This window comes from Mastomys coucha, unplaced genomic scaffold (assembly GCF_008632895.1).
Source record: "Mastomys coucha isolate ucsf_1 unplaced genomic scaffold, UCSF_Mcou_1 pScaffold20, whole genome shotgun sequence".
NCBI lineage: Eukaryota > Metazoa > Chordata > Mammalia > Rodentia > Muridae > Mastomys > Mastomys coucha.
The window spans coordinates 25,814,233-25,841,966 of NW_022196903.1; the positions used below are offsets into that span (position 1 = coordinate 25,814,233).

Genomic DNA, 27,734 nt, shown 5'->3' on the forward strand with positions numbered 1-27,734 from the left:
GAGGGGAAACTGGGAATGGAGAAATTTACATGTAAATAAAGAAAATATCTAATAAAAAATAAATAAAAGGGAGCTTAAGAAGAACTAGGCATAAACAATATTCTTTGGACCCTTTCATATTTTAAAAAATATCTTCTTCTATATTATTTCATAGGAACTGCTATTAACAAGTTAGAAAATACCTTTATGAATATGGGTTTCTCTAGAAACAGAATTGAATTCAAAGATTTGCATACAAAGATTAAAATCATTCAACTGCCTAAAGGAGTCAGTTAATATGTCAATCACCATAAAAATCATTGATCATTTGACAAACAAATGTGTTATGTGTCCATAATCCTGACTCTTAACTGACCATTGAAGATATATGTAGCATTCAGGGCCATCTGTCTCTGCTGTAGCACATTCAGGTAGAAGGTAGCTCGGTCTCGTACCTCGTCATCAGTATCCATCATACACCTGATCAGAAGAAAACAGTATAGGCACGCTTCTGTCTATGTCTTTGTATTCAGAGATGTCCAACAGTTTCATCACCTATCTGAAGAGTGCAGCTGAGGTCATCTGATATAACTTTTATGATAAGAGTTCAATAGTAGCTAACATGGACTCTAAAAATTCTCAAACTGGTATGAATTACTAAAGAAATGTTGCTATTTGAAAAGGCACTGAGATCACTAGGAAGAACAAAATACCATGATATAATAATTTACAATCTAATCCTGAACCTATAACTACATGAGCCCAACAAAGACTTAGCTTTTCTACAACTAAGAAATGGAAATGTTATACTTTCTAAGGATACAAAAGGAAAACTAGCACTCAAAATCCAGACAGGCATTGTTCAAATGGCAATCTGTTTTACTTAAACTAGTCAGTCTCAGTCTTTGGCTAATGAGTTTATTGCTTTAGTTATAAAATGCAATCACAAAATGCTTGTTAAAAAGACCACCAACTTTTTTCCTTTCCTCACCAACTAAGGAGTTATGGAGATCATAAAAGGCTACTTCTTCACACAAGTCATTTCACATCTCTTTTAAGTTAGTGCCTACTGTACGGATTGAGGTACACAGGTTTACCTTACTCTCTCAGTATCATTTAAAAGAAATCTAAAACTCAAATTTTGCACATAATTACTAGGGAAAAAAACCCTGAAATGCACCCCCCCAAGAAAACCCCTCCATTTGCCCTCAACTAACTCTATCATTTCTGCTTTTAGCTCCTCAGTTTATCTGACATAGTACAGAGATTTTTTTTACTGCTTAGCTACATGGAATTTTTATTTTCCAACAGTCAGCATTCATTCTTTTACATACCTTTGTAAGAGTACAAGGATGCTGGGGAGAAGGCTCTCATTCTGAGCCCCAAATTTAGCCAGAGCACTCACAGCAGCTATTGTGAAACACAAGATGAAGTAATGTAAATACTGGCTTCTCAGAGCTAAGCAATAAACATTCAAAAACTAATCAGACACTTGTGAGGTCAAGGCAGGAAGGTTACTCAAAGTTTGAGACCAGTCGAAGCTACAAAGTAAGACCTTGTATTAGGAACAAAGCAATCCATCGCTAATGCCGGTAGAGGCCATATAAGTGCATATGGTTGTGCACAAATAATTTATTTAAGGAATTGTTTACTTAGAGGTCTAAAAAGTATATTTAAATAGCACTTTGAAGAATCTCACTTTAGGTACATTAAGACCACATATGTATAAAAAAGAAACAAATGCTTAAAAACTTATGTGTTTTGGTAATGTTTAAACAACTGATGTTTTAGAAAAATTCCACAAAAAAAAACCAAAAAAATAAAACAAGACAAAATAAAAGTACTGAAACTAAAAGCAAATTAGAGAAGCAGTTGGTATTCTATAGAAACAAGGTCTCTCGTGTTGACAGTTTCTTGATCTTACCTAAGTATAAATGGAATAGTGAAGAATCTAGCAAGCTCTATACAGGAAGATTTCCCATTCAGAGAGGAAAAAGAATCTCTCTCTCTCTCTCTCTCTCTCTCCCCTCCCTCCTTCCCTCTCTTGCTCCTTCTCTCTCCCTCCCTTTTTCTCCCTCCCTCCCTCTCTCTCTCCTTCCCTCTCCTGCTCCCTCTCTCTCCCTCCCTTTCTCTCTCCTTCCCTCTTTCCCTCCTCCCTCTCTCTCCCTCCCTGTCTCTCTCCCTCCCTCCCTCTCCCTCCCCCTCTCTCCTTCCCTCCCTCTTTCTTCCTCCCTCCTTTCCTTTCTCCCTCCCTCTCTTTCTCCCTCCTTCTCTCCCTCACTCTCTCTTGCTCTCTCTCTCCCTCCCTGTCTCTCCCTCTCCTGGGTGTGAGCTGTCTCTACCCCATGACAACCTCTTATATATCCTCTGACATGATTCAGATCAAATTTTAAACAACTATCACCAAAAAACTATTATTAAAAAATTTTTTTCACTCAGCAAAGATTCAACGCTCACCCAAATCTTACCTGGAAGTGTACCAAGAGCTGAGGGTAGAAAGATAAAAAAAGACATGGTCTCTGACCTAAGGAGTGAGAGTGCAGTAAGAAAGACAGTAGACTATGTGGCCTACTAAACCTCTGGTGAGCTGTATCCAAGATGCTAGGTAAGTACAGTGATAGGGTTAGGAAAGGCAAGGACTGGAGACACTATTGCACCTAATTTCTTTAGAATAGTTAGTTTAGTCAGAGGGAAAAGGCAGGACAAGAGTATTAGAAAGGAAAACAAAAACATCCTGTGTCCTGAGCAGAAAGTGTCACTTTTAGATTTGAATGAGAAAGGTTAAGTGTTGGACCCATGTTAGAGAGTAAAAGTAAAAGACTAGAGATAAACTAAAAACCTCAGACCTCAAGGTTTTAAAGGTTACATTACCAAGCTGGGCAGTGGTGGCACACACCTTTAATCCCAGCACTTGAGAGGCAGAGGCAGGTGGATTTCTGAGTTTGAGGCCAGCCTGGTCTACAGAGTGAGTACCAGGACAGCCAGGGGTATACAGAGAAAACCTGGCTCGAAAAACCAAAAAAACAAAAAAAGTTACATTATCCCACATAGGTACAAGATATATGTGTAGTTTGTTTTTTTAAGATTTTGTACTAATGATTTTTAATTATGTATAAGTGTATCCACCTGTGTGCAGGTATGTATACATGAATACAGGTGCTAGGGGAGGCCAGAAATATCAGATCCTCTGGGAACTGGAGCTACAGGTTGTTGTGAGCTATGTAATGTGGACGGATGCTGGAAGCTAAATTCAGGTCCTTGGCAAGAATAGTAAGTACTCCTAATGCTAAGTCAGCTCTCCAGCCTAAGTTTGTTATTTTAATGATCACTCTTCACATTCAGCTAATAAATAAATAGTATCTGTGAAACTAGAAACAGATGAGCTAGGGATCAGAAATGAATGAAAGCCTAACCCTGTACCAATGACATAAAGACAAGAGGAAGAAGAATCAGGAAGGAGGAAACAGGGGAAGGTTCAATGCTGTGACCTTAGTCTGTCTCGTGAGAGTAGGATCAAGTGAAGATTTCAGTCTGAATTAGTTTGAATTTCACACTGCTTTTGAGGGGTGGTGTGAACATTCATATTCAGGAGTCAACAAAGCTCCAAAAAAACAATCTAGAAGAATGTGAGCTAAGATAAAAATATTAAGTAGTCTGATTGACCAGCTAACTTATATGTAATTTAAAAATGAAACAAGAAAGAATTTAAAGAGGGCTAAATTGTATTGAGCTGAAAAGAAATGGGCAAAGAGCATATGAAGGCAACTAGTGATGATGTTTTTGAGTTTATCTGGAAACAAAGTATAAGGATAGATAAGGTCAGGAGTTAATAAGAGAAAGGATCACAGGAGATTTTTGATTCTAGTATAATAGACTAGAAAGAATCACTTAAGATGTATATACAGACACATCTATACATAAATCCTATATACATTCTTACTTACTGGTTTAATAAAAACATAGAGGCCCCTCTATAGTATTCCTGTCATGCTAAAAGGCAAGGGCTGCATGTATCTAATTAAAGGCAAAAATCTGTGTGGAAGTTGAAACACAAAAGAAGAGCTGTGTATCTGGAACCAGGGTGTCCTCCAAGATCCTATCACAGTGTCAGGGACCCTGCAATTTCATAGTAATCACCTCTCTCAAATCACCTATTTTCAAAGACCAGCAATTACATCTTTAGTTCTGTTCTAATGACTCACCAGCTCTGACAGCCTCATTCTCCAGGACTACCCTATTAAAAATGAATCTGATATATTTGGAGGGAACAGGAGTTCTAGGGCCCTCTTTGCCCAGTAAGTGGAGAATTTTAGTAGCCAGAACGGTGTGTTCACAGTCCTCAATGAATTCACAGAGGTGGGCTAGGCCAGCTTCTTTACTCTCAGGGTTCTCTTCCACAATGCTGATGATGCAGTCCACAATGGCCTTTTTGTATTCAAAACCTCCCTGACAAAAGAGAAGAAAAAACTGATGTTTGTTCTAAAGACTTTTTTTTTTTTTTTTTATTTAACCACCACCCACCACCAATGGAGTTCCCATTTTAAGGACCTTTTTAGAATTTTATTTTAAAGAAATGCTTGTATTTCAAGATTCATGCTTATAATAATAAAATTTCAACTAACTTTCTTCATTTAATATAGCAATAAAAACAAAGTTTTCCCCCTTCAAGTGTGAAAAGAATTAGCTGTGATAAATACAGCAGTTGGAATTATGTATATGTTTGAGTGGTATATAGGAATGAGAAAGAAATATATTTAACGCATAGAAAAGAAATATGCTTAAAATACTAATGGGAGGTCCTGGGTTGAGTTGGAGTGCCTGCAGGGGCAGGTGAGGGGTGGACATTTTTAAGAAACATTGAGTATATGTATTAAAATTTCAAAGAATAAAAAAATAAAAATAGTTCGAGGCCAGCCTGGTCTACAGAGTGAGTACCGGGACAGCCGGGGCTACAGAGAGAAACCCTGTCTCAAAAAACCAAAAAAAAAAAAAAAAAAAAAAAAAAAAAAAAAAAAAATACAAACCATGAAGAAGTGAGTTAAAAACAATAACAACAAAACACTGTGGTATTTAACAGCAATTAAGGGAATTTTAAGAGAACAACTTCCTATGTTAAAAAGTAGACTACTACCTACATCATCTCGAAGCATGTTGGAAAGAAAAGTCATCATAACGCTGTGCTTCCGAGGGTACTTCTGACACAGAGCACTAATTGCTTGTACAACAACCACCTGTAGAGAAGCAGACAGCAGTCAAAGGAGCTAAGCACAGTCCTCAGACTTGGTTAGGACTATTCAACATCAATAAGATAGCTTGTTCACCTCTACAGTAATTTATACATTTAATATGATTCCAATAAAAATACCAATAAAAATTTCATGAAACAAGGAAGCTTTATTTTGATAAGGAAAACAAACATAAAGCTTGGAAAACTGAGAACATCCTCAATGGGGAGTTAGCAGCTGCTAACGGGGCCAACAAAGCTTATTAAAAACTGTGTGGCAATGGTGTGTACAAATAGATAAACAAGTAGGTAGAGAAATGCAGAGAGCAAGGACATATGGAACTTAAATAAAACACAAACATATAAGTGTATCTTAAGTGAACATGAGTGAATTCCTCCACACTGAGAAGTATAAGGATTTTAACAATGACTAAAAATCAGATGGAATAGACAAAAAGGCTGATAACTATACAATAACCACCCCAAAAATGTGAGCATTACAGAACCCATTCTAACAGAGGAGACAAATGGAAAACTGGGAAAAAAAGTAGCAACATGTTTCATATGTTGTATCTTTAACATATGATAAGTGTTTAAATAACTGAAGAAATAAAAGACAAAATCCTGTTAAAAATGTGGTAGAAAAACTGAACAGGCACTTCACAGAGAGGTATTAAATGACCATTAGCAATACAGAAGATGGTAAGGCTGGGAGATGGATGGATCAGTGGGTGATGTGCTTGCCAAGCAAGGGTGAAGACCCAAGTTTCAATAACCCCAATGCTCCTCCACTGATCTTGATGGGAGGAAGAAGGAGGAGAGCTGTGGAAAGCTAGTGGACAAGCTAGCTGGTGAATGCAGTAGCAAGCAGAACCTGTCTCAAACAAGGTAGAAGGTAGAAGGAAAGACACCTAAGCTTGTCCTCTGGCCTTCACACATGTACTCTAGTGCATATGGACCCATCCCTACACATATACTTGCACACAAACATTAGACGAGCACACACACAGGGATTTAAAAAGGAAAGATATTTAATTTTCCTCATAATAACAGAAATTAAAACTACACAAATAAACATCCTTTCTTATCCAAAAGGTTGGCAAACTAGAATAGCTCAACACACACACTACTGGTAAGATTATTGGAAGCCATACTTGTATACACTCCTGGCAGCATTTAGCATACTTTATGAGTGATATACTCATTATATTCAGCTTTCATAACAAATATGCTTTGAAACACAGATCTAGTGTTTGAACAGCACATGCCTAGGGCATCCCTTGCAGTACTGTTGCTAGGTACAAAACAGCTGCGCGTTACACACACAGAAGCCTTGTTCAACGAGCTACATATATAACTGCTGGGGTACGATGGAGCTGTAAAGAAAATGAGGCATATCTCCTTCAAAAAACTTAGCATGGCTTCAATTTATCTTTAGGTTAAAAAAAGGGGGGGGGAAGTACTGTACAAAAAGAGCACAGCAGTATGCTACCTTTGATGTACAATAAAATAAGAAACATATATATCTTATATTTATAAAAGGTATATTAAAGGAGACAAATGTGCAAGCAAATAAAGTTTTATAAGGAGGTATGGGACAAATGAGAGTAAGTCATACACTTATAAATGTATTACTACTTCTTTGAATAGTATAGTGTTCTATGTAGCAAAAATAACAAAATAATTAAAATGAGAGGGGCAATATTAAAACTTAAAGCAAATTGAAACAAACTAATCTATTTGTACTATAAAAGATTTATGGCAATTGTACTAAAATAAAAATTAATTCAAATAATACAGATGCTATTCAACCATGTAATAGGAACCATTATAGTTCTCATCTGATTCACCTAGAAGCCAGCAACAGTTAACACTAGAGCACTCACAGCTTTCTATCATTTTATTTATACCTCACAACAACTCTATGGGATTGGAATTCTTATCATCTCCTTGGTGTGGTCAAGGAAACTGAGGCAGCCACTCACACATCTAAGAAGTCCTAGAGTCAAACTCAGGCATTTAGAGGCGTATTTTTTAACCATAGAGATTCCTCCAAAATTAACTGCCTGATCTGACATCTAAAGTGAAGCCTGTACATGCATTTCTGTTGGGAATACACTTAAGAGTAAAACTGGGCATGTATTCATTCAGCTTTAGTAAACACTGTCTCCTTTTCAAAATGACTGTACTTTGATTTCCACTTAATGTATGCTAGTTTTTTGTCTGCTTCATCTTCATCAAGGTAAGGAATGTCCAAGAGACTTTCAACACAATATAGGTCACTGCTATTGCCCTAGACTGCTTCCTGAAACTTCCTGAAACCTGAAAAGGTAAGATTCTATTACTGAAGATACCACACACTCTGGATGCCAGGCTTTCATCCTTCTTTTAGTTAATTTGTGGGTTCAAGAGAGGGATCAATGCTTTTTAACAAAAGCAATTTTTAGGTATATGTTTTATTTATGGTAGTTTTGTCAGATTAAATATTTGTTTTGGTGAAGGAAAGCAGGTTTATTTAAGACTGACCCTAAAGACAACAAAGTTGACCCTTTATCTCAAGTTTCTATCTTCTGGGGCACAGGGAATATGAAGAGCTTTTATTAGCCACAGGATTCAGTAAGACGAGGTGCAGGAAGTTCATGGGTTGAGTAGGGATGTTCTTTTTAGAAAGGCAATATTAAGTGGCAGTCAAGATGAGCCCACTGGTGTCGTCATGGGGATAACCAACCATTTTCTGATTGGATTTGCATCCTAGAATTTGTGTTAATGTTCACATATGCTGCTGTCAGCTGTGCTCAGAGAACCTTCTTAATGTAGTAATTGGCAGTGGCTACAGACAATTCATAACTGCTGAAGGTACTGGGAATAAATGGCTGTTGAATATGCAGCCCCCTTAAAGGTGTGTGCACATGCACAGACACAACACACACATACACACACAGAGACACACCTTTTACTACGAGGGACACTGTGGAAGAAGGGGAACAAAGAATGTCAGGACAGGAGGGAGTGGTGTGGAGTCTGACTTCCAGACTTGACAGGACTGGTACACTGCTGAACTCATAGCAGCTGTTATCTGCACAAGATTGGGCCCATCACTACCTTGTCATGAAAAGCAGAGAGGCTCATGGGGTTCTACCCATCTCTGAAGATTTCTTCACAATTAATGGTTGATAGGGAAGGGTGAGAAATTTTCTTTAGTGGTGTAGCCACTGGTAAGATGTTCATGTTCCTGTAAGTAACCTTAAAGAACTCACTGGGAAGCACCCCTCCATCCATACACATGTCCAACATGACAGGAGAAGGGAGGACAGTGGGGAAAGGAAGGAGGTTAGCAGGAAGTGGAGGAAGGCAATGAGAGTACTGGTGTGAAAACGATTCTGTACTTAATGTATGAAATGTGTAGTTATGTATTTGCTAATATAAACCAATAAAATGCAATGACAAACAGATGAAGGAAGGGGAGATGAAAGTTAACAAAAGGCTAGTGCCAAGACGAGGGGGGGGCTAACACCCCCAATTATCTCATGTCCAACCCCTGAGAACTTAATGTATCTGCTGTTCTGAGGATTTTCCTATATTTTGACATTTACAGTGTAAATATGATTTTTGTCTGTATTGTTATATTCTTCAGCATCAACATTTTATTCTATTTGCATGGGATATAGGATGGTATCTATCTGTAATGGCTGCTTTGTGCTGAGTAGAGATAAAGCTGAGGACTCAGGGAATGGAAAATAAGTAAATTTTTTGCTAATTCTAGTTTGTCAAATTTATTTTATGTCTTACTTTTAAAATTGTGTGTGTGTGTGTATATATGTGTGTGTGCGCACACACATACACAGGCACACACAGATATTCCTAATCACTCCATCAAGAAATCACTCTCAGGCAGGACAAAGGGAACTGGCTTGCTCCTTTAAGTAAAACAAGCCTTCTCTGAATCCCTTTGTAGAAGCAGAACTGAGGCTATGACCAACATGCCTCAACATGCACAAGAATGATAAAGTATGCATGTGTACGTACATCTATGTATGTCTGTTTTAGACTGGGTCATAAAGATGACTTTATGGTTTTGTGAAACTATTTATCCTTTTGCTTTGTACAATCAAATCTTCAATGCAGACACAACTTATTTCTGTCTATGGAATGAGTGAGGTGGTTAAGATTTACTTTTTCCCTCTGTGATTATCTAGTTGATGAACTCTGAGATTTTAATAATATTTTATCATATTCAACACAATATCACAGATGTCAGAAAAAGTCAACAAGACATGGAAAAAAATTAAGATTTTAAACAGATCTATTAAAAATGATATAAACATTAAATGTCTGATGGCAGATGAAGACACAGAACAGTAAACTGGGGAAGTGCAAGCCCAGTGTCTTGGCACATGCCTTTAGTCCTAGCACTATGCTCCTCCACAGGCAGGAGGATCTCTAAATTTGAGGCCTTTCTAATCTATAAAGGGAGCTCCAGGACAGCCAGGGCTTCACAGAAAAAGCTCAATTCAAAAAACCAAAAAATTGATAAATACAAAATTAAATTAAAAAATATAGGTTTGGGTCTCAGTTGTACTGCTAATGCAGTGTGATCTATGTTGGTCATCTTTCAACCTTTATTGACTCTGCACTCCCGTAAAAAACACAAAGAGCAGCATGAATAGCAGTAATTTTTATTAGTTTATCTAAGAGAACAACAAATCTCAAGTACAATTATAGTTATACAGATTTGTAACAGGCACTTAAGAAGTGAGAAGCTGCTTTTGCTCAAAATCACTGACTTGGGCCTACAAGGTTACTAAAAGCAAGGTAAAAGCCTGGAATCTGCCTTATTTCGTGTCTGTCTCCTTTAAACTTTGGGTCAGCCACCTGCTTAATTTGCACATTGGCATGTTAATCAGCTCAAAAAGTTTAAAGCTTTTGATAGCTAACTATTCTCATCTCCTTCAAGGCTAAAGATACAAACATAACAGTAATTGAGGCATCTCATTACCAACTTCGTAAGTCCCCATTCCACACCTCCAAAAAGGGTCTTAAAGGTTTCTAGTCATGTCCTAAATCTGTAGTCATCTTAGACTGAAGAAACAGAAGAACCTCAAAGACAGGTCACTACATTATGAAATGATTCTCAGGCAGAACAATCATGTTATGAGAGCTGGCTCATCTCCTCAAGCATTAACAGCCTCTCTGAACCATTTCATTGACCCAGACTGAGACAAGAGACAGCCCCAAGGAGTCACATTGACTCAACCTCCTTTTCTGCTTTTTATGATTAATCCTCTCTTTGACATATTAGGACAGGTGGCCAAGTCTCCTTTGCGGGGACTCCCAGTTGCACTGAAATACCAATAGCAAATTTACATTGCTAAGTGTTTATTTTAGAATGCATCCTTGATTCATCAAGCTATTCAACAATATTTATTTCATGTCTTTATTTCCTTCCCCAAACCATGCACATATACAGAAGTTTCCTCTAGAAGGCACTAAGGAATGAGATTGTTTTTTGAGGTAAGAGTGTTGCTATTTATTCAGGATGTCTTGGAACTTGTATGTACCTCAGCTGACCATAACTCATGATGTTTCTGCCCCAGTCTTCCACATACTAGGTTTATAGGCACACAGCACCATTCCACACTTACATCCTATTTTTTACAGGAGTTGAAAGCTATGATGGTTTTAAAGTTTTAAAGAACTGTAAAGAATAAAAACAAAGAGTATGTAAACAGATCACTTCAGGAGCCCAGATCATTTAAACTATTTATTTTATGGCCCTTTAGAGAAGTTTGCCAACTTCTGTTGTAAAACATTATTCTTACCAATATATTTTCCCTACCATTCCAGTTTATTTTTACAAACAGCTGCAAAACAATTTTTATAATACCCCAAAGTTTTAAAATGTCTACTTTTGTTTACTTTTTCAGTCTAGAGCCTGTTGAGTAGAGAGCAGTGGTCCCATGTGCTACCTGGCTGAGTGTTAGAGAGAATGACAGCAGTCGTCCTCACTCTTCCATGAAGACTTACCACTGCCCTTTGGTCATTTCCAGCACACTGGCTCTACTCAGCACTTTGTTACAAGTGCTAGCTGTTTTAATAAGGCAAGAAAAAAGAATGGAAAGGTCTTTGGATTCAAAATAAGGAAGCCTCTTCACTTCCAACAAGGAGAGGAGGTCTTTTCAACTAATTCTGCTGGAAGAAATCAGTAGTACAGGAAGACACTGACCTTATCACACAAACACTAACCAAATGGTTACAAACCAAAATGTAAAAGCTAACGTCATACAACATTTGAAGTAAAACACAACCTTTACGACTTAGAGAGAGATGAAAGTTATTTATGTAGGATACAGCAAGGCCAAGGAAGGAAAAGAATGGGAGCATAGACTTCATTAAAACTTAAGACCTTTTCAAAAGACACTGCTGAGGCAAGCTACAGACCAAGCAAAAGCTTGTTTAAATCCTTACCTTGAACTCATCTGAGATTTCAGACACAAAAGAAGCTATCTGCTTCATAAGCCTGTCCACACTGCTCTCACTTCCTGTTTTGAGAAGTGTTGTAATGGCCAGGGTAGCAATGCTTCTGTTTGAGTCTGTGATTAAGTTTTCTAAGTCCAGATTGCAGGCAGTAACAGCAGAGGGGTGCTTCATTGCCACCTTGTAGAAAGTAGCAAGAAAAAATAAAAAGCAAAACAAAAAAAAACCAAGAACATGTTGTTGTTAATAAAGGCCAGAACCTAAGTTTAATTAAGGTAAGTAACAATTGGAAGGGAACAGTAGAGGTCAAAAGTAGTCATTTTAGGTCAGGTGTGGTGGATGCCTATATCCATATAACCTTTATAACAGTATCAGTCTCTTTTATTATAGGTGGCATCTCCTTATAGCTTATATGTTCACAAGTATCTGTTCTATTTCACATTAGAAACTTTAAGAAAAAGATTATGGCAAATGTTGATCAACAAAACTTTCTGTCATTTTGAAATCAATTCTGCAATTAAACAAACTGCTGCCAAACTGGATTTTACCCACGGTTGCTATAATATGCCTGTTATACTACATCTATGTTGTTCTGTCTCTGTCTATCCCACACTAGGCTGACCCAAAATTCTGAAAATGCAAAAATACTCTACAAATCACTGTCAGTAAAACTCATTCACCAGGAAAAGGTGACCCAGACTAATGAAACAGTCTTTATCCATGCAGCAAAGAGTTTTATGTTTTGTGCAGAAATCTTTGTATATTTTAATGGTTGGGTGCTACTTCAGGCCCACTGGAGTTAATATATAAGATATAGCATCACGAACACATAAATTCTAAGACACAACTGGTTTCAAGATTAGAGACAAGGAATTGGTAAAGCTGCTCAATTTTTGCCCTGATTTGTATGATTTTTGTTTACCACAAGTGGATATAAGCATAGATAGGATGACTGGAGTGACTAAGAAACTGAATCCCTTATTTAATCTTAATTACTTAAGTGGACACTTGTGAATGGCCTCCATATTGAACAGTCTAACATCTGAACATAAAGCACTCAGACATTAGAAATAAATTATCTTCCATGGACTAACAGTATAAACAGCTACAACTAAGGCCACAAGTACAAACAGGGTGCTACAGATGTGAGGCCCATAGGTCATATATTCTAAACTTGAAGAGAAAGCCAAATGCTTTGTATTTCATGTTTCTGAATTAAACATACACGTCTACAGTTAATCAAAGGGATACCTACCTTGTTCAAGGTCCTCACAGCTGCATATCTCAAGGCTGGTTTAGGAGAGCTACAGAAAAGTTGAAGAACTGGAAAAAGAGAAACAGAAAAATCACTGTGGATACTGTTCACCAGATAGGTGAAAATTTTAGTGTGTAATAATCATGCTCATTCTATGTATCAGGAAATTAATCACTACATCCAAACTCCATGTAAACAACAGTATCATCAGAAATAAAAAATAAAGCACTTTTTGTTCAGCTATAAAAACTTTAATAGAAAACAAAGTTTGCTTTTTCCCTCTAAAAATTATTATCATGATTAATATTTGCATTTAAATAAGAGAAATAGTGCTAGTTATGAGAGCAAATGTGTTTTCTAAACATTAAAGAAAGCTGAAATCGTTAGCAAGCATCTTTACTCACTGAGCAATCTTAGCCCTAAATGCTACTCTTAACACCCACTCTGCAAGCCCATTGATTTCAAAAATGTAAGAGCATAAACAAAGGACAGCCCTCAAACCCAACTGACCTGAGACAGCAGGTGCCAGCTCTCTTGCAGTGCAGTTAGGAAGATGGATAATGGCAGAAGCAGCTTCGTAAATAACCATTTCGTGTTTATTTCGCAAGCAGCTCTCAATGAAATCAAAGAGTGGACTTTCATGACTGCCAATAAATGTACACAGACCATGTTAACATATCAAATAGCAGGGGGATAATCACAATGGTTAAAAGTACTGAGGTAAAAATGTTAAAGAGACTGAGATATACTTCTTGCACACTGGAGAAAAGGCCACTGAAAATTCACTCTTTAAAAAGCAATGAAAAAATTGTCAAAGCTATTTTTTTTGGAACTTTTAAATGTAACCAAGGCTTTGTAAGTAAGCATTTCTGAAGAAAACCACGGATTTCAGTTAAGAAAGGTGCTTTGACTTGCTGGCTTCCTAGTTTCCATCCCTACTTCCTAGATCACTGCAGCTCTGGAAGTGGCAACTGCCTATGGAGTCAGTTTACTATCAGCAAGTTAGTTATGCTATATATCACATTTAAAGAAGTAATGTCTGAAAAATATGTAAAAATGGAAAACTGCATAATTATTCTTCTAACCCAAAATCACAAGTCATGCAAATAAACAGTGAAATAAAATACTGCCCAAATACAAAAAAAAAAGGTAGTCACCAGCAATTATTCCTGAGGAAGCCTAGATAGACATTAGACTTACTAGACAAATACTTTGAGTCAACTAATACAAATATGTTCAAAGAACTAAAGGAAACTACATCTAAAAAGTTGGATAGATCTGTAAGTATAAAGGATTATAACTGATTTTTAAGAAAGTAAATAAAAGCCAGAGATTTGGAAAAAGCAATGATTGGAATGAAAGATTAATCAAGGAGGTTCGATTGCCAGCAAACTGAGATAACCAGCAGAGGGAAATAAAGAAAAACAGGAAGAGATGAACAAGGTCTGGAGACCTGTGCAGCATGAACATGCATGTAAATTCCACAGAGTAAGAATCCTACAAGGAAACAGAAAAGATGGAAACAATGACTGAAAACCTCTACACTGATTAATCAAAACCAAATCTACATGCCAGAGAAGCTCAACAAAACACAAGCAGGATAAACATACAGAAATACAATGTTGCTGAAATATTAAGTAAATAAGTGGTCAGATGAATTCTGATAGCAACAGGGTAAAAACAAACAAAACACATCACACTTTGTAGAAATCAACAGACTTACACAATGAATAGCTGATTTGAGGGAGTTAACCCTATGGGCAGCCCTAGCCAGCCTCATTGCTACCTCCCCTCCCAGGCCTAGAATTAGAGGACACAGGAAGAAGCGTTTAACTCTTCATTATTTTATTCATTCTGTTACTTTCCTTAATTTTACTGTTTATAATATTTCATGTCTTTATACTTTTCTTGTTCTGAGATTTTAGTATTTTACTTATTTCCATCTTTTTGTTTCTATTCCTCTTACCTTTAGATAGTTTTTTCTATATTTTATAATCTTAAATATTTTTTTAATGCTGCTATCTGTTCATCTCACATCCTGCCCCCTTTTCATTAAATCTTGTTTATTCTTTAAAGAGAAAACCCCCTCCTTTACTTCATTCATCATTAATTTTACCTTAATTTTAATTTTATTCTTCTATTATACATTATTTTTACCACTTTCTCTTCTATTGTCACTTAAGATATAACAATAAGTGACTTTAATTTTTTCTTTCTTTTTAATATTTTATTTTTTTCACTTTACATTCCGATTGCAGACCCCCTCCCTCTTCTCCTCCTAGCCCTCCCTTTATAAAGACTTCCCCCTTTTATCCCTTCCCCTTCTCCTCTGAGAAGGGGAAAACCCCCCTTGGGTACTACCCCACCCTTGGACATCTAGCTGCAGCAAGACTATAATTTCTTTTAACTGTATTTTTTAATAGATTTACTTTAAATTATGCATATGTGCATGGTTGTGTACATGAGTGTAGGTATACAGAGATCAGAGGCACTGGATCCCCTGGAAGCAGATTGTGAGCTGTGAGCTCACAGACAGCAGCTCTGAGCTACGTGATATGATGCTGGGAACCAAACTCTTCTTGAAGAGCAACATACATGCTCTGAACCACTAGGCCATCTCTCCAGCCCCTTTAAGTGTATTTTAATACATCATCTATTTTGATGTTAATGCTATTATCACAGTTCTCCATCCTCTATGAGTGGAGTCCTTAAGAGAAGGCTGCTTACTAAGAGCTCACTATAAAGGAACTGCCATCTCAACAGATAGGCAACTTGAATCATAAACATGAAAACACAGAGCAGTGAGCGTCTCTAAAAGTATGGAACACTTTAATAACTGAACCTAAAGATACTGAAATGGTTAAAAAGTCAGAAGAAATATTTTTAAAGTCTGATTTAAAAAGTGATCAATGAGGGGCTACTGAAATGGCATTGTGAGTAGGAGCTCTTGTTCTGCAAGCACAAGGACCTGAGTTGGAAGCCTTAGCACCCACATAAAAAGCCAAGCATTCTGCACATATCAGGATTGGGGAACAAAGACACACTTGGGAGTTTCTGGCTCAGTGAAAGATCCTGTCTCAAAGAAGTAAGGCAAAGAGTGATAGAGGAAGACATTTGACATCTTGCACTTAGCTTCTGTAAGCTCACATCCTCTTCTTCATGTGCTTGCAGACCCCCCCCCCACACACACTCATAGAGAAAGAGATTAATAAGAAGGCTCAAATAAGAGATGAGTGAATATGTCAATCTGATACCTGCACAAAAAATTCAATAACTTGGACTAGAAATTCGTTAACTTGAATAAAAAAATTCAGTCAAAAAACCTTAAAAATAAAAAACTCAGTCAAATAGAAACTCTTACTAGAAAATATCAGCAACAGACTAAACCAGGTATGAGAAAAGCTATTAGAAGTTGGTAACAAGTGGGGAAATCTATATTCAGATAACAAAAAACAAAATCCAGAAATAATGAAAATAACATTCAAGACCTAGACCAAGCCAACCAATCTAGTGTGCAGAAGGACCCAAAAAGAAGAGACTAAAGTGACTGAAAATTCATTCAGAAAAGTTACAGCAAAAAACTTCTCAAATCTAGAAAAAGTCATGGACATGTCACATGAGGCAGAGAAAATCCCAAATAGAGCCAAATAAACACTTTCATGTATCATAAAATTCCCAAAGCATAGAACATAATACTGAAAATTTCAAGAAAGAAATGCAGTGTTACTTAAAAAGGGAAACCCATCAGAAACAAAAGGATACTTCACAAAGAACCCCAGAAGGCCAAGAGAGATAATCACTGATGCATTTCAAGCTCTGAAATAAAACCCAGTGCTAACCCAGACAATAATATCCAGTGAAGTTATCCTTTAAAATTGAAGCAAAAATAAAGACTTCTCAGAAGTATAAATTAAAACAAGTCATAACCACTATACTAGCACTGCTGAATATACTTAAGGAAATAGTACATACAGCAGAGGAAGAAACACATGCACAAACATGAAAGCCCGAGAAAGAACAAGTCTCATTAAAAGAATCAACAGTGGAGAATAGGAAGGAACCAAACACAATTAGTGCTGCAAACCAGCAAACATATAAAGATAAGAAAAGTTAGCATATATCTCTCAATAATATTAAATTTAAAGAATTAACTTGGAACACAGGTCAGCTGAATTGATTAAAAAGCAAGATCCAATTGTTTGCTGTCTATAAGAAACTTACTGGCAAAAACTGAAAGAGAAAAAATGGAAAATTATATTCCAATTAAGTAGAATTCAAAAACATGCTAGAATAGCTATACTCATACCTGACAAAGCAGACTTCAAGCCAAATTTAACCATAGAAATAAAGACAGTTATGTCATATCAATAAAGAAATAACCATTAAGTATCTATCATGATTATAAATATGTAGGCATCAAATGCTGATGCACCCAATTTCATAAAACACAACTAGACATGAAGAGATAAGACAAATACACATATAACAACAATGGACACTTTAAAAATTTCACTCTAGACCCAGCTATACCACTCCTGGGCATATACCCAGAAGGTGCTCTAACATGTAATAAGGACACATGCTCCACTATGTTCATAGCAGCTTTATTTATAATAGTCAGAAACTGGAAACAACTCAGATGTCCTTCAACAGAGGAATGGATAAAGAAAATGTGGTACATTTACACAATGGAGTACTACTCAGCTATCAAAAACAATGAATTTATGAAATTCTTAGGCAAATGGATGGATCTGGAGAATATCATCCTGAGTGAGGTAACCCAATCACAAAAGAACACACATGGTATGGACTCTCTGATAAGTGGATATTAGCCCAGAAGCTCGGAATACCCAACATACAATCCACAAACCACAAGAAACTCAAGAAGAAGGAAGACCAAAGTGTGGATACTTTGTTCTTTCTTAGAAGGGGGAACAAAATACTCATGGAAGGAGTTGCAGAGACAAACTATGGAGCAGAGACTGAAGGAAGGACAATCTAGAGACTGCTCCACCTAGGAATCCTTCCTATATTCAATCATCAAACCCAGACACTATTGTGGATGCCAGCAGGTGCTTGCCGACAGGAGCCTGATATAGCTGTCTTCTGAGAGGCACTGACAGTGCCTGACTAATACAGAAGTAGAGGCTCACAGCCATCCATTGGACTGAGCACAGGGTCCCCAATGAAGGAGCTAAAGAACCCATTGAGCTGAATGGTTTGCAGCCCATTAGGACGAACAACAATATGAACTAACTATTACCCTCAGAGCTCCCAGGGACTAAACCACCAACCAAAGAGTACACATGGTGGGACTAGTGGCTCCAGCAGCATATATATAGCAGAGGATGGCCTAGTCGGTCATCAGTGGGAGGAGAAGCCCTTGGTCCTGTGAAGGTTCTATGCCCCAGTGTAGGGGGAATACCAGGGCCAGGAAGCGGGAGAGTGTGGGTTGGTGAGTGGGGGCACTGGGGGAACAGGGGTATTTTTTTGTTTTTGTTTTTGTTTTTTTTAAAGAAAAACGAATAAAAAGAGAAAAAATTTTCACTATAGCTGAGTGTGATGTTGCATGCTTTTAAATTTCAGCACTTGGGAGGCAGAAGCAGGTGGATCTCTGTTGAGTTGAGGCCAGCATGGTCTACATAATAACTTCCAAGGATAGCCAGGGCTATATAGAGAGACACTGCCTCAAAGAGAAAAAAAAAATTCTCATTCTCATTAACGGACAGCTATGTCATTCAGCCTGCCCCAACACCACCCCCCAAGAAGAAAGTTGGGGTTCAAATGCACTGTAAAATAAATGGATTTAACTTACATTTCATTTATGAAATACATATTCTTCTCAGCAGTCTATGAAACTTTCTTCAAAGAAGATCACATTTTAAATAATGAAACAAGTTTTAACAAATAGAAATAGAGAAAGAATATGAATGAGTATATGAATATTTCTTAGGGGCTAGAGAAATGGCTCAGTGGTCAAGTTCATGTCAAATAGCTCATAAACATTTCTAATTCTAGTCCCAAGAGATTCAACAGCTTCTTCTGGAATCAATGTGCACTTGGACATACATGTACACATATACACCCACATACATATAAAGGAAATAAAATACATGTTTAAAAAATAATTTCTTGTTTTAACCTTGATTTAACTTTGTTAAGTGTTTTCTAGAAAATCATCTATTTTATTAAAAACTCAAGAAGTTAGATACCAAAAACCAAAATAATCCAATTTAAATATGGGATACAGAGCTGAACAGAGAATGAACAACAGAGGACTCTCAAATAGCTGTGAAGCACTTAAAGAAATGTTCAAAATTCTTAGTCACCAGGGGAATGTAAATCAAAACAACTCTGAGATTCTATCTCACAATAGCAGAATGGCTAAGATCAAAAACTCAAGTGATAGTGAGAGGACAATATAAATCCCATTTGTCCCCACTTAAGGATCCCATTTGCCTCCATTTAAGGACCAGGCCTGATTTTTTAAAAAGGCCGTAAGGGACCAGCTTCAGGAACAGACCATAAGTCCCAGATACCATCTCTAGGAACAGACCATAAAATCCAGGACAAGATCATAAAACCCTCTCCCAAACAATAGCCTGGGGATAACCACAAAAATGGGGAAATATCTTATCTCAGAATGGGCCATCTGTGCTGGGCAGCCCTATTTCATCACATGATCGAATGCTTATGACATAGGAATGTAGACCACAGATCACCTGTGATCCCCCTCCCAGCACCCACCAATGAAATTTTAGATTACCTAATCCTTCTAGAGAGTTTCCCCGGTTCCCTATAAGAAGGCCCGCGAGCCTTTATCTGGGGTCATACTGGTTGTTTCTGCAGAATAAACACTCTTTGTTGTGTATACTGAGTCTGAGATCTTTCTTCACCAATTTTTGGACCCTTACAATAGTACACACTAGTGAAGCTATGGATCAAGGGAACACTCCTCCACTGCTGGTGAGAGTGCAAACTTCTACAACAACATTGGAAATCAATTTGGCAGTTTCTCAGAAGACAGAATATTCTATCACAACACCCAAGTATACCACTCTTGGGCATATACCCAAAAGATGCCCCACTATACCACAGGGACACCTGCTCAAGTAGCAGCTTTATTTGTAATAGCCAGAAGCTGGAAACAACCTAGATGTCCAACTAAAGAATGGATATAGAAAGTGAGGTATATCTATACAATAGAATACTATTCAGCTATTAAAAATAATAAATTTTGCAGACAAATGGATGGAATCTGAGAATATCATCCTGAGTGAGGTAACCTAGCCTCAAAGGATATGCATGGTATGTACTCACTTAGAAGCGGATAGTAGCCATAAAATACAGGATAACCATGCTACTATACTACACAGACCCAAAGAAGCTAAACAAGAAGGAAGGCCCAAGTAAGGATGCTTGAATCTCACTTAGAAGGGGGAACAAAATAGTTGTAGGAGGTAGATAAAGGAAGAGAACTGGGTGAGAGGGGGGATGGAGAGAGTAATTGGTGGGGGGGGAATTCAGGATCAAGTGTAGGGAAGAACAGGAGAGAGGGCCAGGTGGCCATAAGAATGAATGGAAATCTGCAACTGTTGGTGGTGTGGGGTATCTTGAGGACCTGCCAGAGACCTGGGATAGGGGAGGCCCCCAAGAATCAATGGGGTGACCTTAGCTGTGACTCACAGCATTGGGGATATGGAACTTCAAGAGGCCACTTTCTACAACCAGGCAGGAACCCCAGTGGAGTGATAAGGACACCAACCTACTGACAAAACTTTCTAACCAAAATTTATCCTGTCCACAGGAAATGCAGGGACAGAGGATGAAGCAGTGACTGAGCCCTGCCTGGCCTTGGTGGAGACACAGTGCCAAGGTTCCTGCCCCTGGGACAGAGCCCTTGGTGTGAAACTCCAAGAGTGTGTGCTGTGGGCATAAGGAATGTTGGTATAATAATGTACATAATTCACATTCCAAGGAATGTCCTCCCTGTTAACGTTAATGACTCCGTGATAATTAGAAACAGCAAGAGTCCAGGAGTTGAGGGTGTGGCTATGTCTCAACAAAATGGTAGACTCTAGGACCTTCAGGACATCCCTTAAGGCTATAGGAAAGAGATCTATATACATGAGCTTGAAGATAAATAATTTCTCACCTATGCAAAAGCTAAGGATGCAATATGAATTGTATGAGGAGCTTCATGAATATAAAGGAACAAAAGCAGCTACACCATTAGCCAACTTGTTAGACAATTACTAAAGAAGGAGATAAAGAGATTTAGGGAGCAGTGATCACAGGAGATTCCACACAGCTAAGTTTTTTTGTTTAAGCTTACAAAGGCAGATAGATTCCTGAGTTCAGGAGCAGTCTAGGACAGAGCAAAGTTAGACTCAGTTGTGGTAGAAATGGTAATTTCAGGGCAGGATCCCATCCAACTAGTTATAGTCTGTGGTTAACAAAGGTAGACATATTTCTGAATTCTTTTGCAATGTTAAGAAAAAAAATGTATGCCTGCTGTCTCCTAAGAATCAAAGAGCTGAGATGCTGATTCATAAGATAATCAAAAGGAAACCTGGAGTAAATGACTGGATTGATATGTAAAATAAAAGACTAGACCTGTGTTCTGCATAAGATGAGCTATCCAGAGAGTTTTTTTAGGATAAAAAGAGAGAACTGCTTGGAGAACTGGCACAAGCAAGCAGGGCATGGACAGAGAAATCTCTGAGAATAGAAAGCAAGCAGAGTATAGACAGAGAGATCTTCAGAGAGAAAGCAGAACATACAGAGAAGAAAGCTGGAAAAGCTGCATCAAGCAGCATACAGGTTCTCAGCTTGGATCCATGATTTGACTGAGTCATTCTTTTCACAGCTCCCAGAACCCTTCCTCTCAGAACCCTCTCCAGGTTGAGGCTGGTCTTTGGCATCGGCCCAACTAGAGACCCACCCACCACATGGGCAAGCAATCCCTGACACTCTTAATGATACTGTTATGCTTGCAGATAGGAGTCTAGCATAACTGTCCTCTGAGAGGCTCCCCCCAAGCAGCTGACTGAAACAGATGCAGAGACTCACAGCCAAACAGTGGATGGAGCTTGGGGATTCTTTTGGAAAAGCTGGGAGAAGGATTGAGGGTCCCAAAGGGAATAGGAACTCCACAGGAAGACAGAACCACCAACCAAAGAACATGCAGGGGATGGACCTAGCCCCCACCCCCCACCCCCCGCAACCCTTGCTTATATGTAGCGGATGTGCAGTTTAGTCTTCATGTGGGTCTTGACCAACTGGAGGGGACTATCCTAAAAGCTGTTGCCTGTCTGTGGGATATGTTCTTCTAGCTGGGCTGCCTTGTCTGGCCTCAGTGGGAGAGGAAGTGCCTAGATTACCAGAGACTTAATGTTCCAGGGTAGAGGGATACTCAGGAGGTCCTATACCCTCTCAGATGAGAAGGGAATGGTGGAGGGATGTGGGAGGGGGTGACTGGGAGCAGGGGCAGCGATTGTGATGTAAAGTGAATAAAAAAATTCTTATATCATATTGATCATAATGGAATAAAATTAGTATCACAAGAAACTACAGATGCCACATAAACACTTGAAGACTGAATATGCAAACTGTTTGCTATATATAAAGTATGGTTTTAAAAAAAGCAAAGAAATTCTAGAAACAAGTGAAAATAAAACCATACTTCATTAGAGTTTTTTGTATACTGCAAAGAAAGAAGAGGTAAGCTTATTGTGCTTAGTGCACACATTAACAAGTCAAGAGAATGCTCTGATAATCTCTTAGTGATGTACTTCTAAGTCTCAGAAAAAACAAAACAAAACAAAACAGAACAAGCCAAACAAAATTAGTAGATAAAAATAAAATAAGAAGAAATAATAGAGCAAGGTAGAATTTAATGAAATGAAGACCATAAGAGGATTAGTGAAACTGTTGCTTTTTTGAACAGATAAACAAAACTGACAAATACTTAGACAAATTAACCAAAATAAAGACTCAGTAACATTAGAGGTAAAGGGGGTGAAGGAATATTACAACAAATATTTACTGAAATCCAGGGGCTCACTAGGAAGTATTATGAAAAATTATTTTCCAGTAAACTAGAAAACCTATTGGAGAAAAGATGGCCTCACCCACATAGGCTGCTAGGAAGCTGGATATGCACATGGCAAAGACTGAAATACAATCTTTACCTCTCACCTTGCACAAAAGTCAACCTAAAATTGACTAAAGACCTTAATATAAGACCAGAAACTTTGAAATTCTCAAAGGAAAGTATAAACATTTCAAGATACTGGGAAAAGCACAAACTTTCTGAGTAAGTCTCCAACAGCTCAGGAAGTAACAGCTAGGCCTGACAAACATCAAATTAAGCTTCTGCACAACAAAGGCAACAACCAACTGAAAAGATCATCCGCAGGGTGAGAGACAAGCTTTGTTAGCTAGTCACCAGGCAGGGCATGAATAACTAGAATAAAGAGCTGAAAAATTTAAAGGAGTAAATGAACTGAGCAGATAGTTCTCAGAAGCAGAACAACATACATAGGTCAAATGTGATATACCATATTAATATACATTAATCATTATAAACAACAAAAACAACATTAAAACAAAAAACTAGGGCTAGAGGGCACTGCCTCAACTGGATAAAGTAGATCTTCAAAGATCTACATCATGCTTCATGGGTTTCCTACAAAACTGCAGTCAGACAAAGAAGCCTTCCTTCATCATTTCTACTCACTACCGCACTAAAAAGCTTGAGGGAGTGAAAAAAAGCACAGCACAAAACACAGGGGTTAGTCTAGAAACAAAGAAGTGAAGCCATACTTGTTCATAAGTCATATGATTTTATACACAGAAAACTCAAAGTAGTAGACAGATGCAGAAAACAAGAGAGAGGCAGAGAAAGCAAGAGAGCACAGGGCAGGGGGTTGGAGGGAGGAAAGGAAGGACTGAGTGTGCACTAGCTAGGAGCATAACAAGTTTATAAACCATAAGATTAACATAAAAACAATTATATTTCAGTCCAGGAGTGAAAGTGATGAAACAATTCCATTTACAATAGCCTAAGACTTAGCAAAGGGGCCAGTGAGACACCTGGGTGTGTGTGGGGGGAGGGGGGTGCGGCGAAGGTGTTAAGGTACTTGCTGTCAAGTCGAAGTTTGATTTCCCAGGATCCATATGGTAGAATGTGAGTACCAACTCTTGTGAGTTGTCCTCTCTGACTTCTATAGGCACACAAATTAAATACTTTAAAAAATTAATTTAATAAAACTATCACGATTTTAAATTGAAAACTACAAAATATTTTTGAGGACTTTAAATGAAGAAATGGACCCTGTCCATGCTATAAAACTACTTATTACCAAGATGGTAATACTCCCATATGGATTGATTTAAAATATACATATTATTCCAGACAGTGTAAATCCTACCAAAATGTCAGCAGGTTTTGCTGAAGTAATCCAAAGCTTGTTCTAAAATGCATATGGATAAGCAATGAACTCCAAAACACATTTCCCAGATTTACATCTTCCTATAAACCTGGAGCAATCATGGCAAATGAAGAAAACTGGGAGTTTCATCATGTGGTCAGTTGGCTTCCAAAGAAGAGGCAGTTTAAAGGGGAAAAGGGTTTTTACTAACTAGCACTGGGGATATTGGTATCTATATCTTTTTAAATGAATGTACACCAATATATGAGCATATGTAGAACTTAACTAAGAATGGATGATAGTTTCAAAGGTTGCAAACTAAAACTATTAATACCATGCTACTAGAAGAACACATTGAGGAAATCACTGTGATCTTGAACTAGGCAGCTATTGGACATAGCACGCAAAGCACAATCTCTCAGAAAGGAGATAAAACAAACTTCATCAATATGTTGAAGAAAGAAAAGACAAGCAACATGTAAAAGTTGTATATAAAAGTATTTGTTAACATTTTGAGGGTACAAGAAGAGACATACTTGTCTGTAGATTTGTGAAATTGTCAAACTTCGTTATCTGAGTTATCAAAAAAAGAAAGTAAGGAAGAAAGAAATAATGGAGAATGGATAAAGAAGTCTTTGAAACGCAACAACTCTATTAGACGATGGGCAAGAGATTGGAATGACTTATGCTTGATAACACTAACAAAGCGGGAAGAAAGCAGTAAAGCAAACACACCACTGAAACTAGTAACTAGGAAAGGGAAACTAGGAGCAGGTGAGCAGGAGAGAGACTCCCATATAGCTACTAGAATGGCTATTAAAAACACTCAACAGACACACCAGGCACACAGGCCCAGCACTCAGAAAGCAGAGACAGAATACTGGATACAGTCAGAGCAACCTGAAAGATGAAGGAGTCAGCAGACAACATCACACATCGACAAAGATACATTACACTGGTGTCCTCATGGACATATAAATGTATGGAACTTTGTAAAATCATCTCAGCTTCTTTTAAAATTAGACACAGCAAGTAGTCCACATATTCCATTTATAAGAATCTTCCCATGAAAATAGAAAATATCTGTTCATATGAAGATTTGTACTTGCCTATTAATAGTATCATTTATTCATAATAGAAATAAATATAAGCAACCCAAATGATCATCGATTGATAAATCCTACTGCAATCAAGTAAACCAGTACATATCAGGCAAAATGAAAACAGCATGATTATGATGCCATTAGTAGGAAATGCCTACACAGGCAAAAGGCAGCTCAAGGGCTCAGGGGCAGCAGGGACTAATGTCAGGTAGGAGTATAAACAATTTTAGAAGGTGATGGAAACATTCTAAAGACAGATTGTACTCAGGGTTGTAGAGCTGCATTTGTTTATTATTAAATTATACAACGGCATGCTTAGTGAGTGAATTTTAAAATCTGTAAATTAACCTCAATAAAACTGCCAAACAACACCTAATATTGAGCTGAGCACAGCTGGCACACACCTGTAATCCCATCAGTTGAAAGGCAGAGGCAGAAGAATTGCTGCTAGGAATCCTAGGCAGTCCTAGGCTATGAGTCCCTAATTAATAAACAAACATATTATATTAGTTGATCAAAATTTAAAATATTAAAAATCATTTTACATATAACAATGCTAAGAAGGAAGCCTAATTGTTCTACACAAAGATATTAATATTAATTTACTAAAAGTTATCAAGAGTTAATGAAATGAACTTTTAAAAAAGTTATTTATTGTGCTAGAGAGATGGCTCAGGCGTTAAGAGCACTGACTGCTCTTCCAGAGGTCCTGAGTTCAATTCCCAGCAACCACATGGTGGCTCACAACCATCTGTAATGGGGTCTGGTGCCCTCTTCTGGTGTGTCTGAAGAGAGCAATGGTGGTGTACTCATATGCATAAAATAAATAAATAAATATTTTAAAAAGTTATTTATTATTATTATTATTATTATTATTATTATTATTATTATTAGTGTGCACACATATTATGTGTGTGTGTGGGGAATGAATGAATGTGTATATGCATGTGTGGAGGTCAGAGAACAATGTCTAGAGTTGGTCCTCTCTCTCCATTATGGTTTCTGGGAACTGAACTAAAAGGCTTGCATGGCAAGTGCTTTTATTCACTAAGCCATACAAACTGCTCTGCTATCATGATACTCTATAGAATTGGTAAACCTAGATTGTGTTCTTTTAAGCATTTATAATATTCTTTTATATGGATCTTTCTTTCTTATTCCTAAATGTTACCCAAATTAACTGCTTTCAATTCTCTTCAACCAACTAAGACTGATTTCTATGACCTGTACAACTTACAATAGTTCTTAACCACATGCTCTCATATAACACTACAAAGTTCTTTTAATTCTTTTGGGGGAGGTAGCTTTTAAGACAAGGTCTCACTCTATAGCTCACGCCGGCCTCAAGCCTGCACTCCCTCTTGCCTCTTCTGCCTGAGTTCTGGCATTATAGAAATGAGCCATCAACACCTACCTTGTATTTTAATAGTGAATAAATTAAATGCAATGTCTACATTTAACATCATCCTTCATAAATTCTACTATATTCAAAATATAATTCAAGAAGTTAGCAGAAAGTCTTAAACCTAGTAGCCCTAAAACAGTTTCTAATATCCTATTGGATACTGCCCTGGGTTGCTTTTTACTGCTGTGATAAAACACTGACCAAAAGCAATGTGGGGAGGAAAGATTAATCTCATCTTACGCTTCCAACAGTCCAGACTAATTTGTAAGCTCCAAGCCACTGAAAGATCCTATCTAAAAAAAAATTAAAATGAATAACGCCTTATGAAGTCAATTTGTTGCTTCCATGTACATACGCATACATATGCACTATGAACACATATACACTGCCTTCACACATACACATATGCACAACAAGAGACTATAATCAGTGGGTTATTTTCTTTACAGAAATTATGCTACTCTTCACATTCACTTTACAATTTTTTTTCCTTGAAGCAGTATTTTAAAAGATGAAGACAGGCTGGGCGATGGTGGCAGCACTTGGGAGGCAAAGGCAGGCGGATTTCTGAGTTTGAGGCCAGCCTGATCTACAGAGTGAGTTCCAGGACAGCCAGGGCTACAGAGAGAAACCCTGTCTTGAAAAAAAAAATGAAGACATATGGATAGAATTTATTCCTGATAAAATGTTTTAGGATATCTTATAACTAATTTTTCTATACAATCCTTTGTTGGCTGCATATTAAAATATTTCTCAAAATACAGGAATTATAAATAATAAAGGAACTGATGTCTTGTTTCCTTGTGCATATGTGCAAGTATTTCTCTGTGAAATTCTTCTTTTTTTTTTTTTTTTTTTT

At 37.5% G+C, this 27,734-nt stretch overlaps 1 protein-coding gene across 4 annotated transcripts in view; it reads right to left on the minus strand.

Annotated features, from left to right (window-relative positions):
- Positions 1–27,734, minus strand: part of Copg2 (COPI coat complex subunit gamma 2) — a 118,772-nt gene that overhangs the window by 38,132 nt on the left and 52,906 nt on the right. For all 4 annotated transcript variants that reach the window (XM_031381440.1, XM_031381438.1, XM_031381441.1 and 1 more), the window contains exons 10-16: positions 13,443–13,576; positions 12,933–13,000; positions 11,669–11,857; positions 5,115–5,210; positions 4,182–4,425; positions 1,314–1,389; positions 356–459 (exon numbers count right to left, since the gene is read on the minus strand). In XM_031381440.1, coding sequence (XP_031237300.1) covers positions 356–459; positions 1,314–1,389; positions 4,182–4,425; positions 5,115–5,210; positions 11,669–11,857; positions 12,933–13,000; positions 13,443–13,576 — 911 coding nt within the window. The remainder of the gene's footprint in view (positions 1–355; positions 460–1,313; positions 1,390–4,181; positions 4,426–5,114; positions 5,211–11,668; positions 11,858–12,932; positions 13,001–13,442; positions 13,577–27,734) is intronic.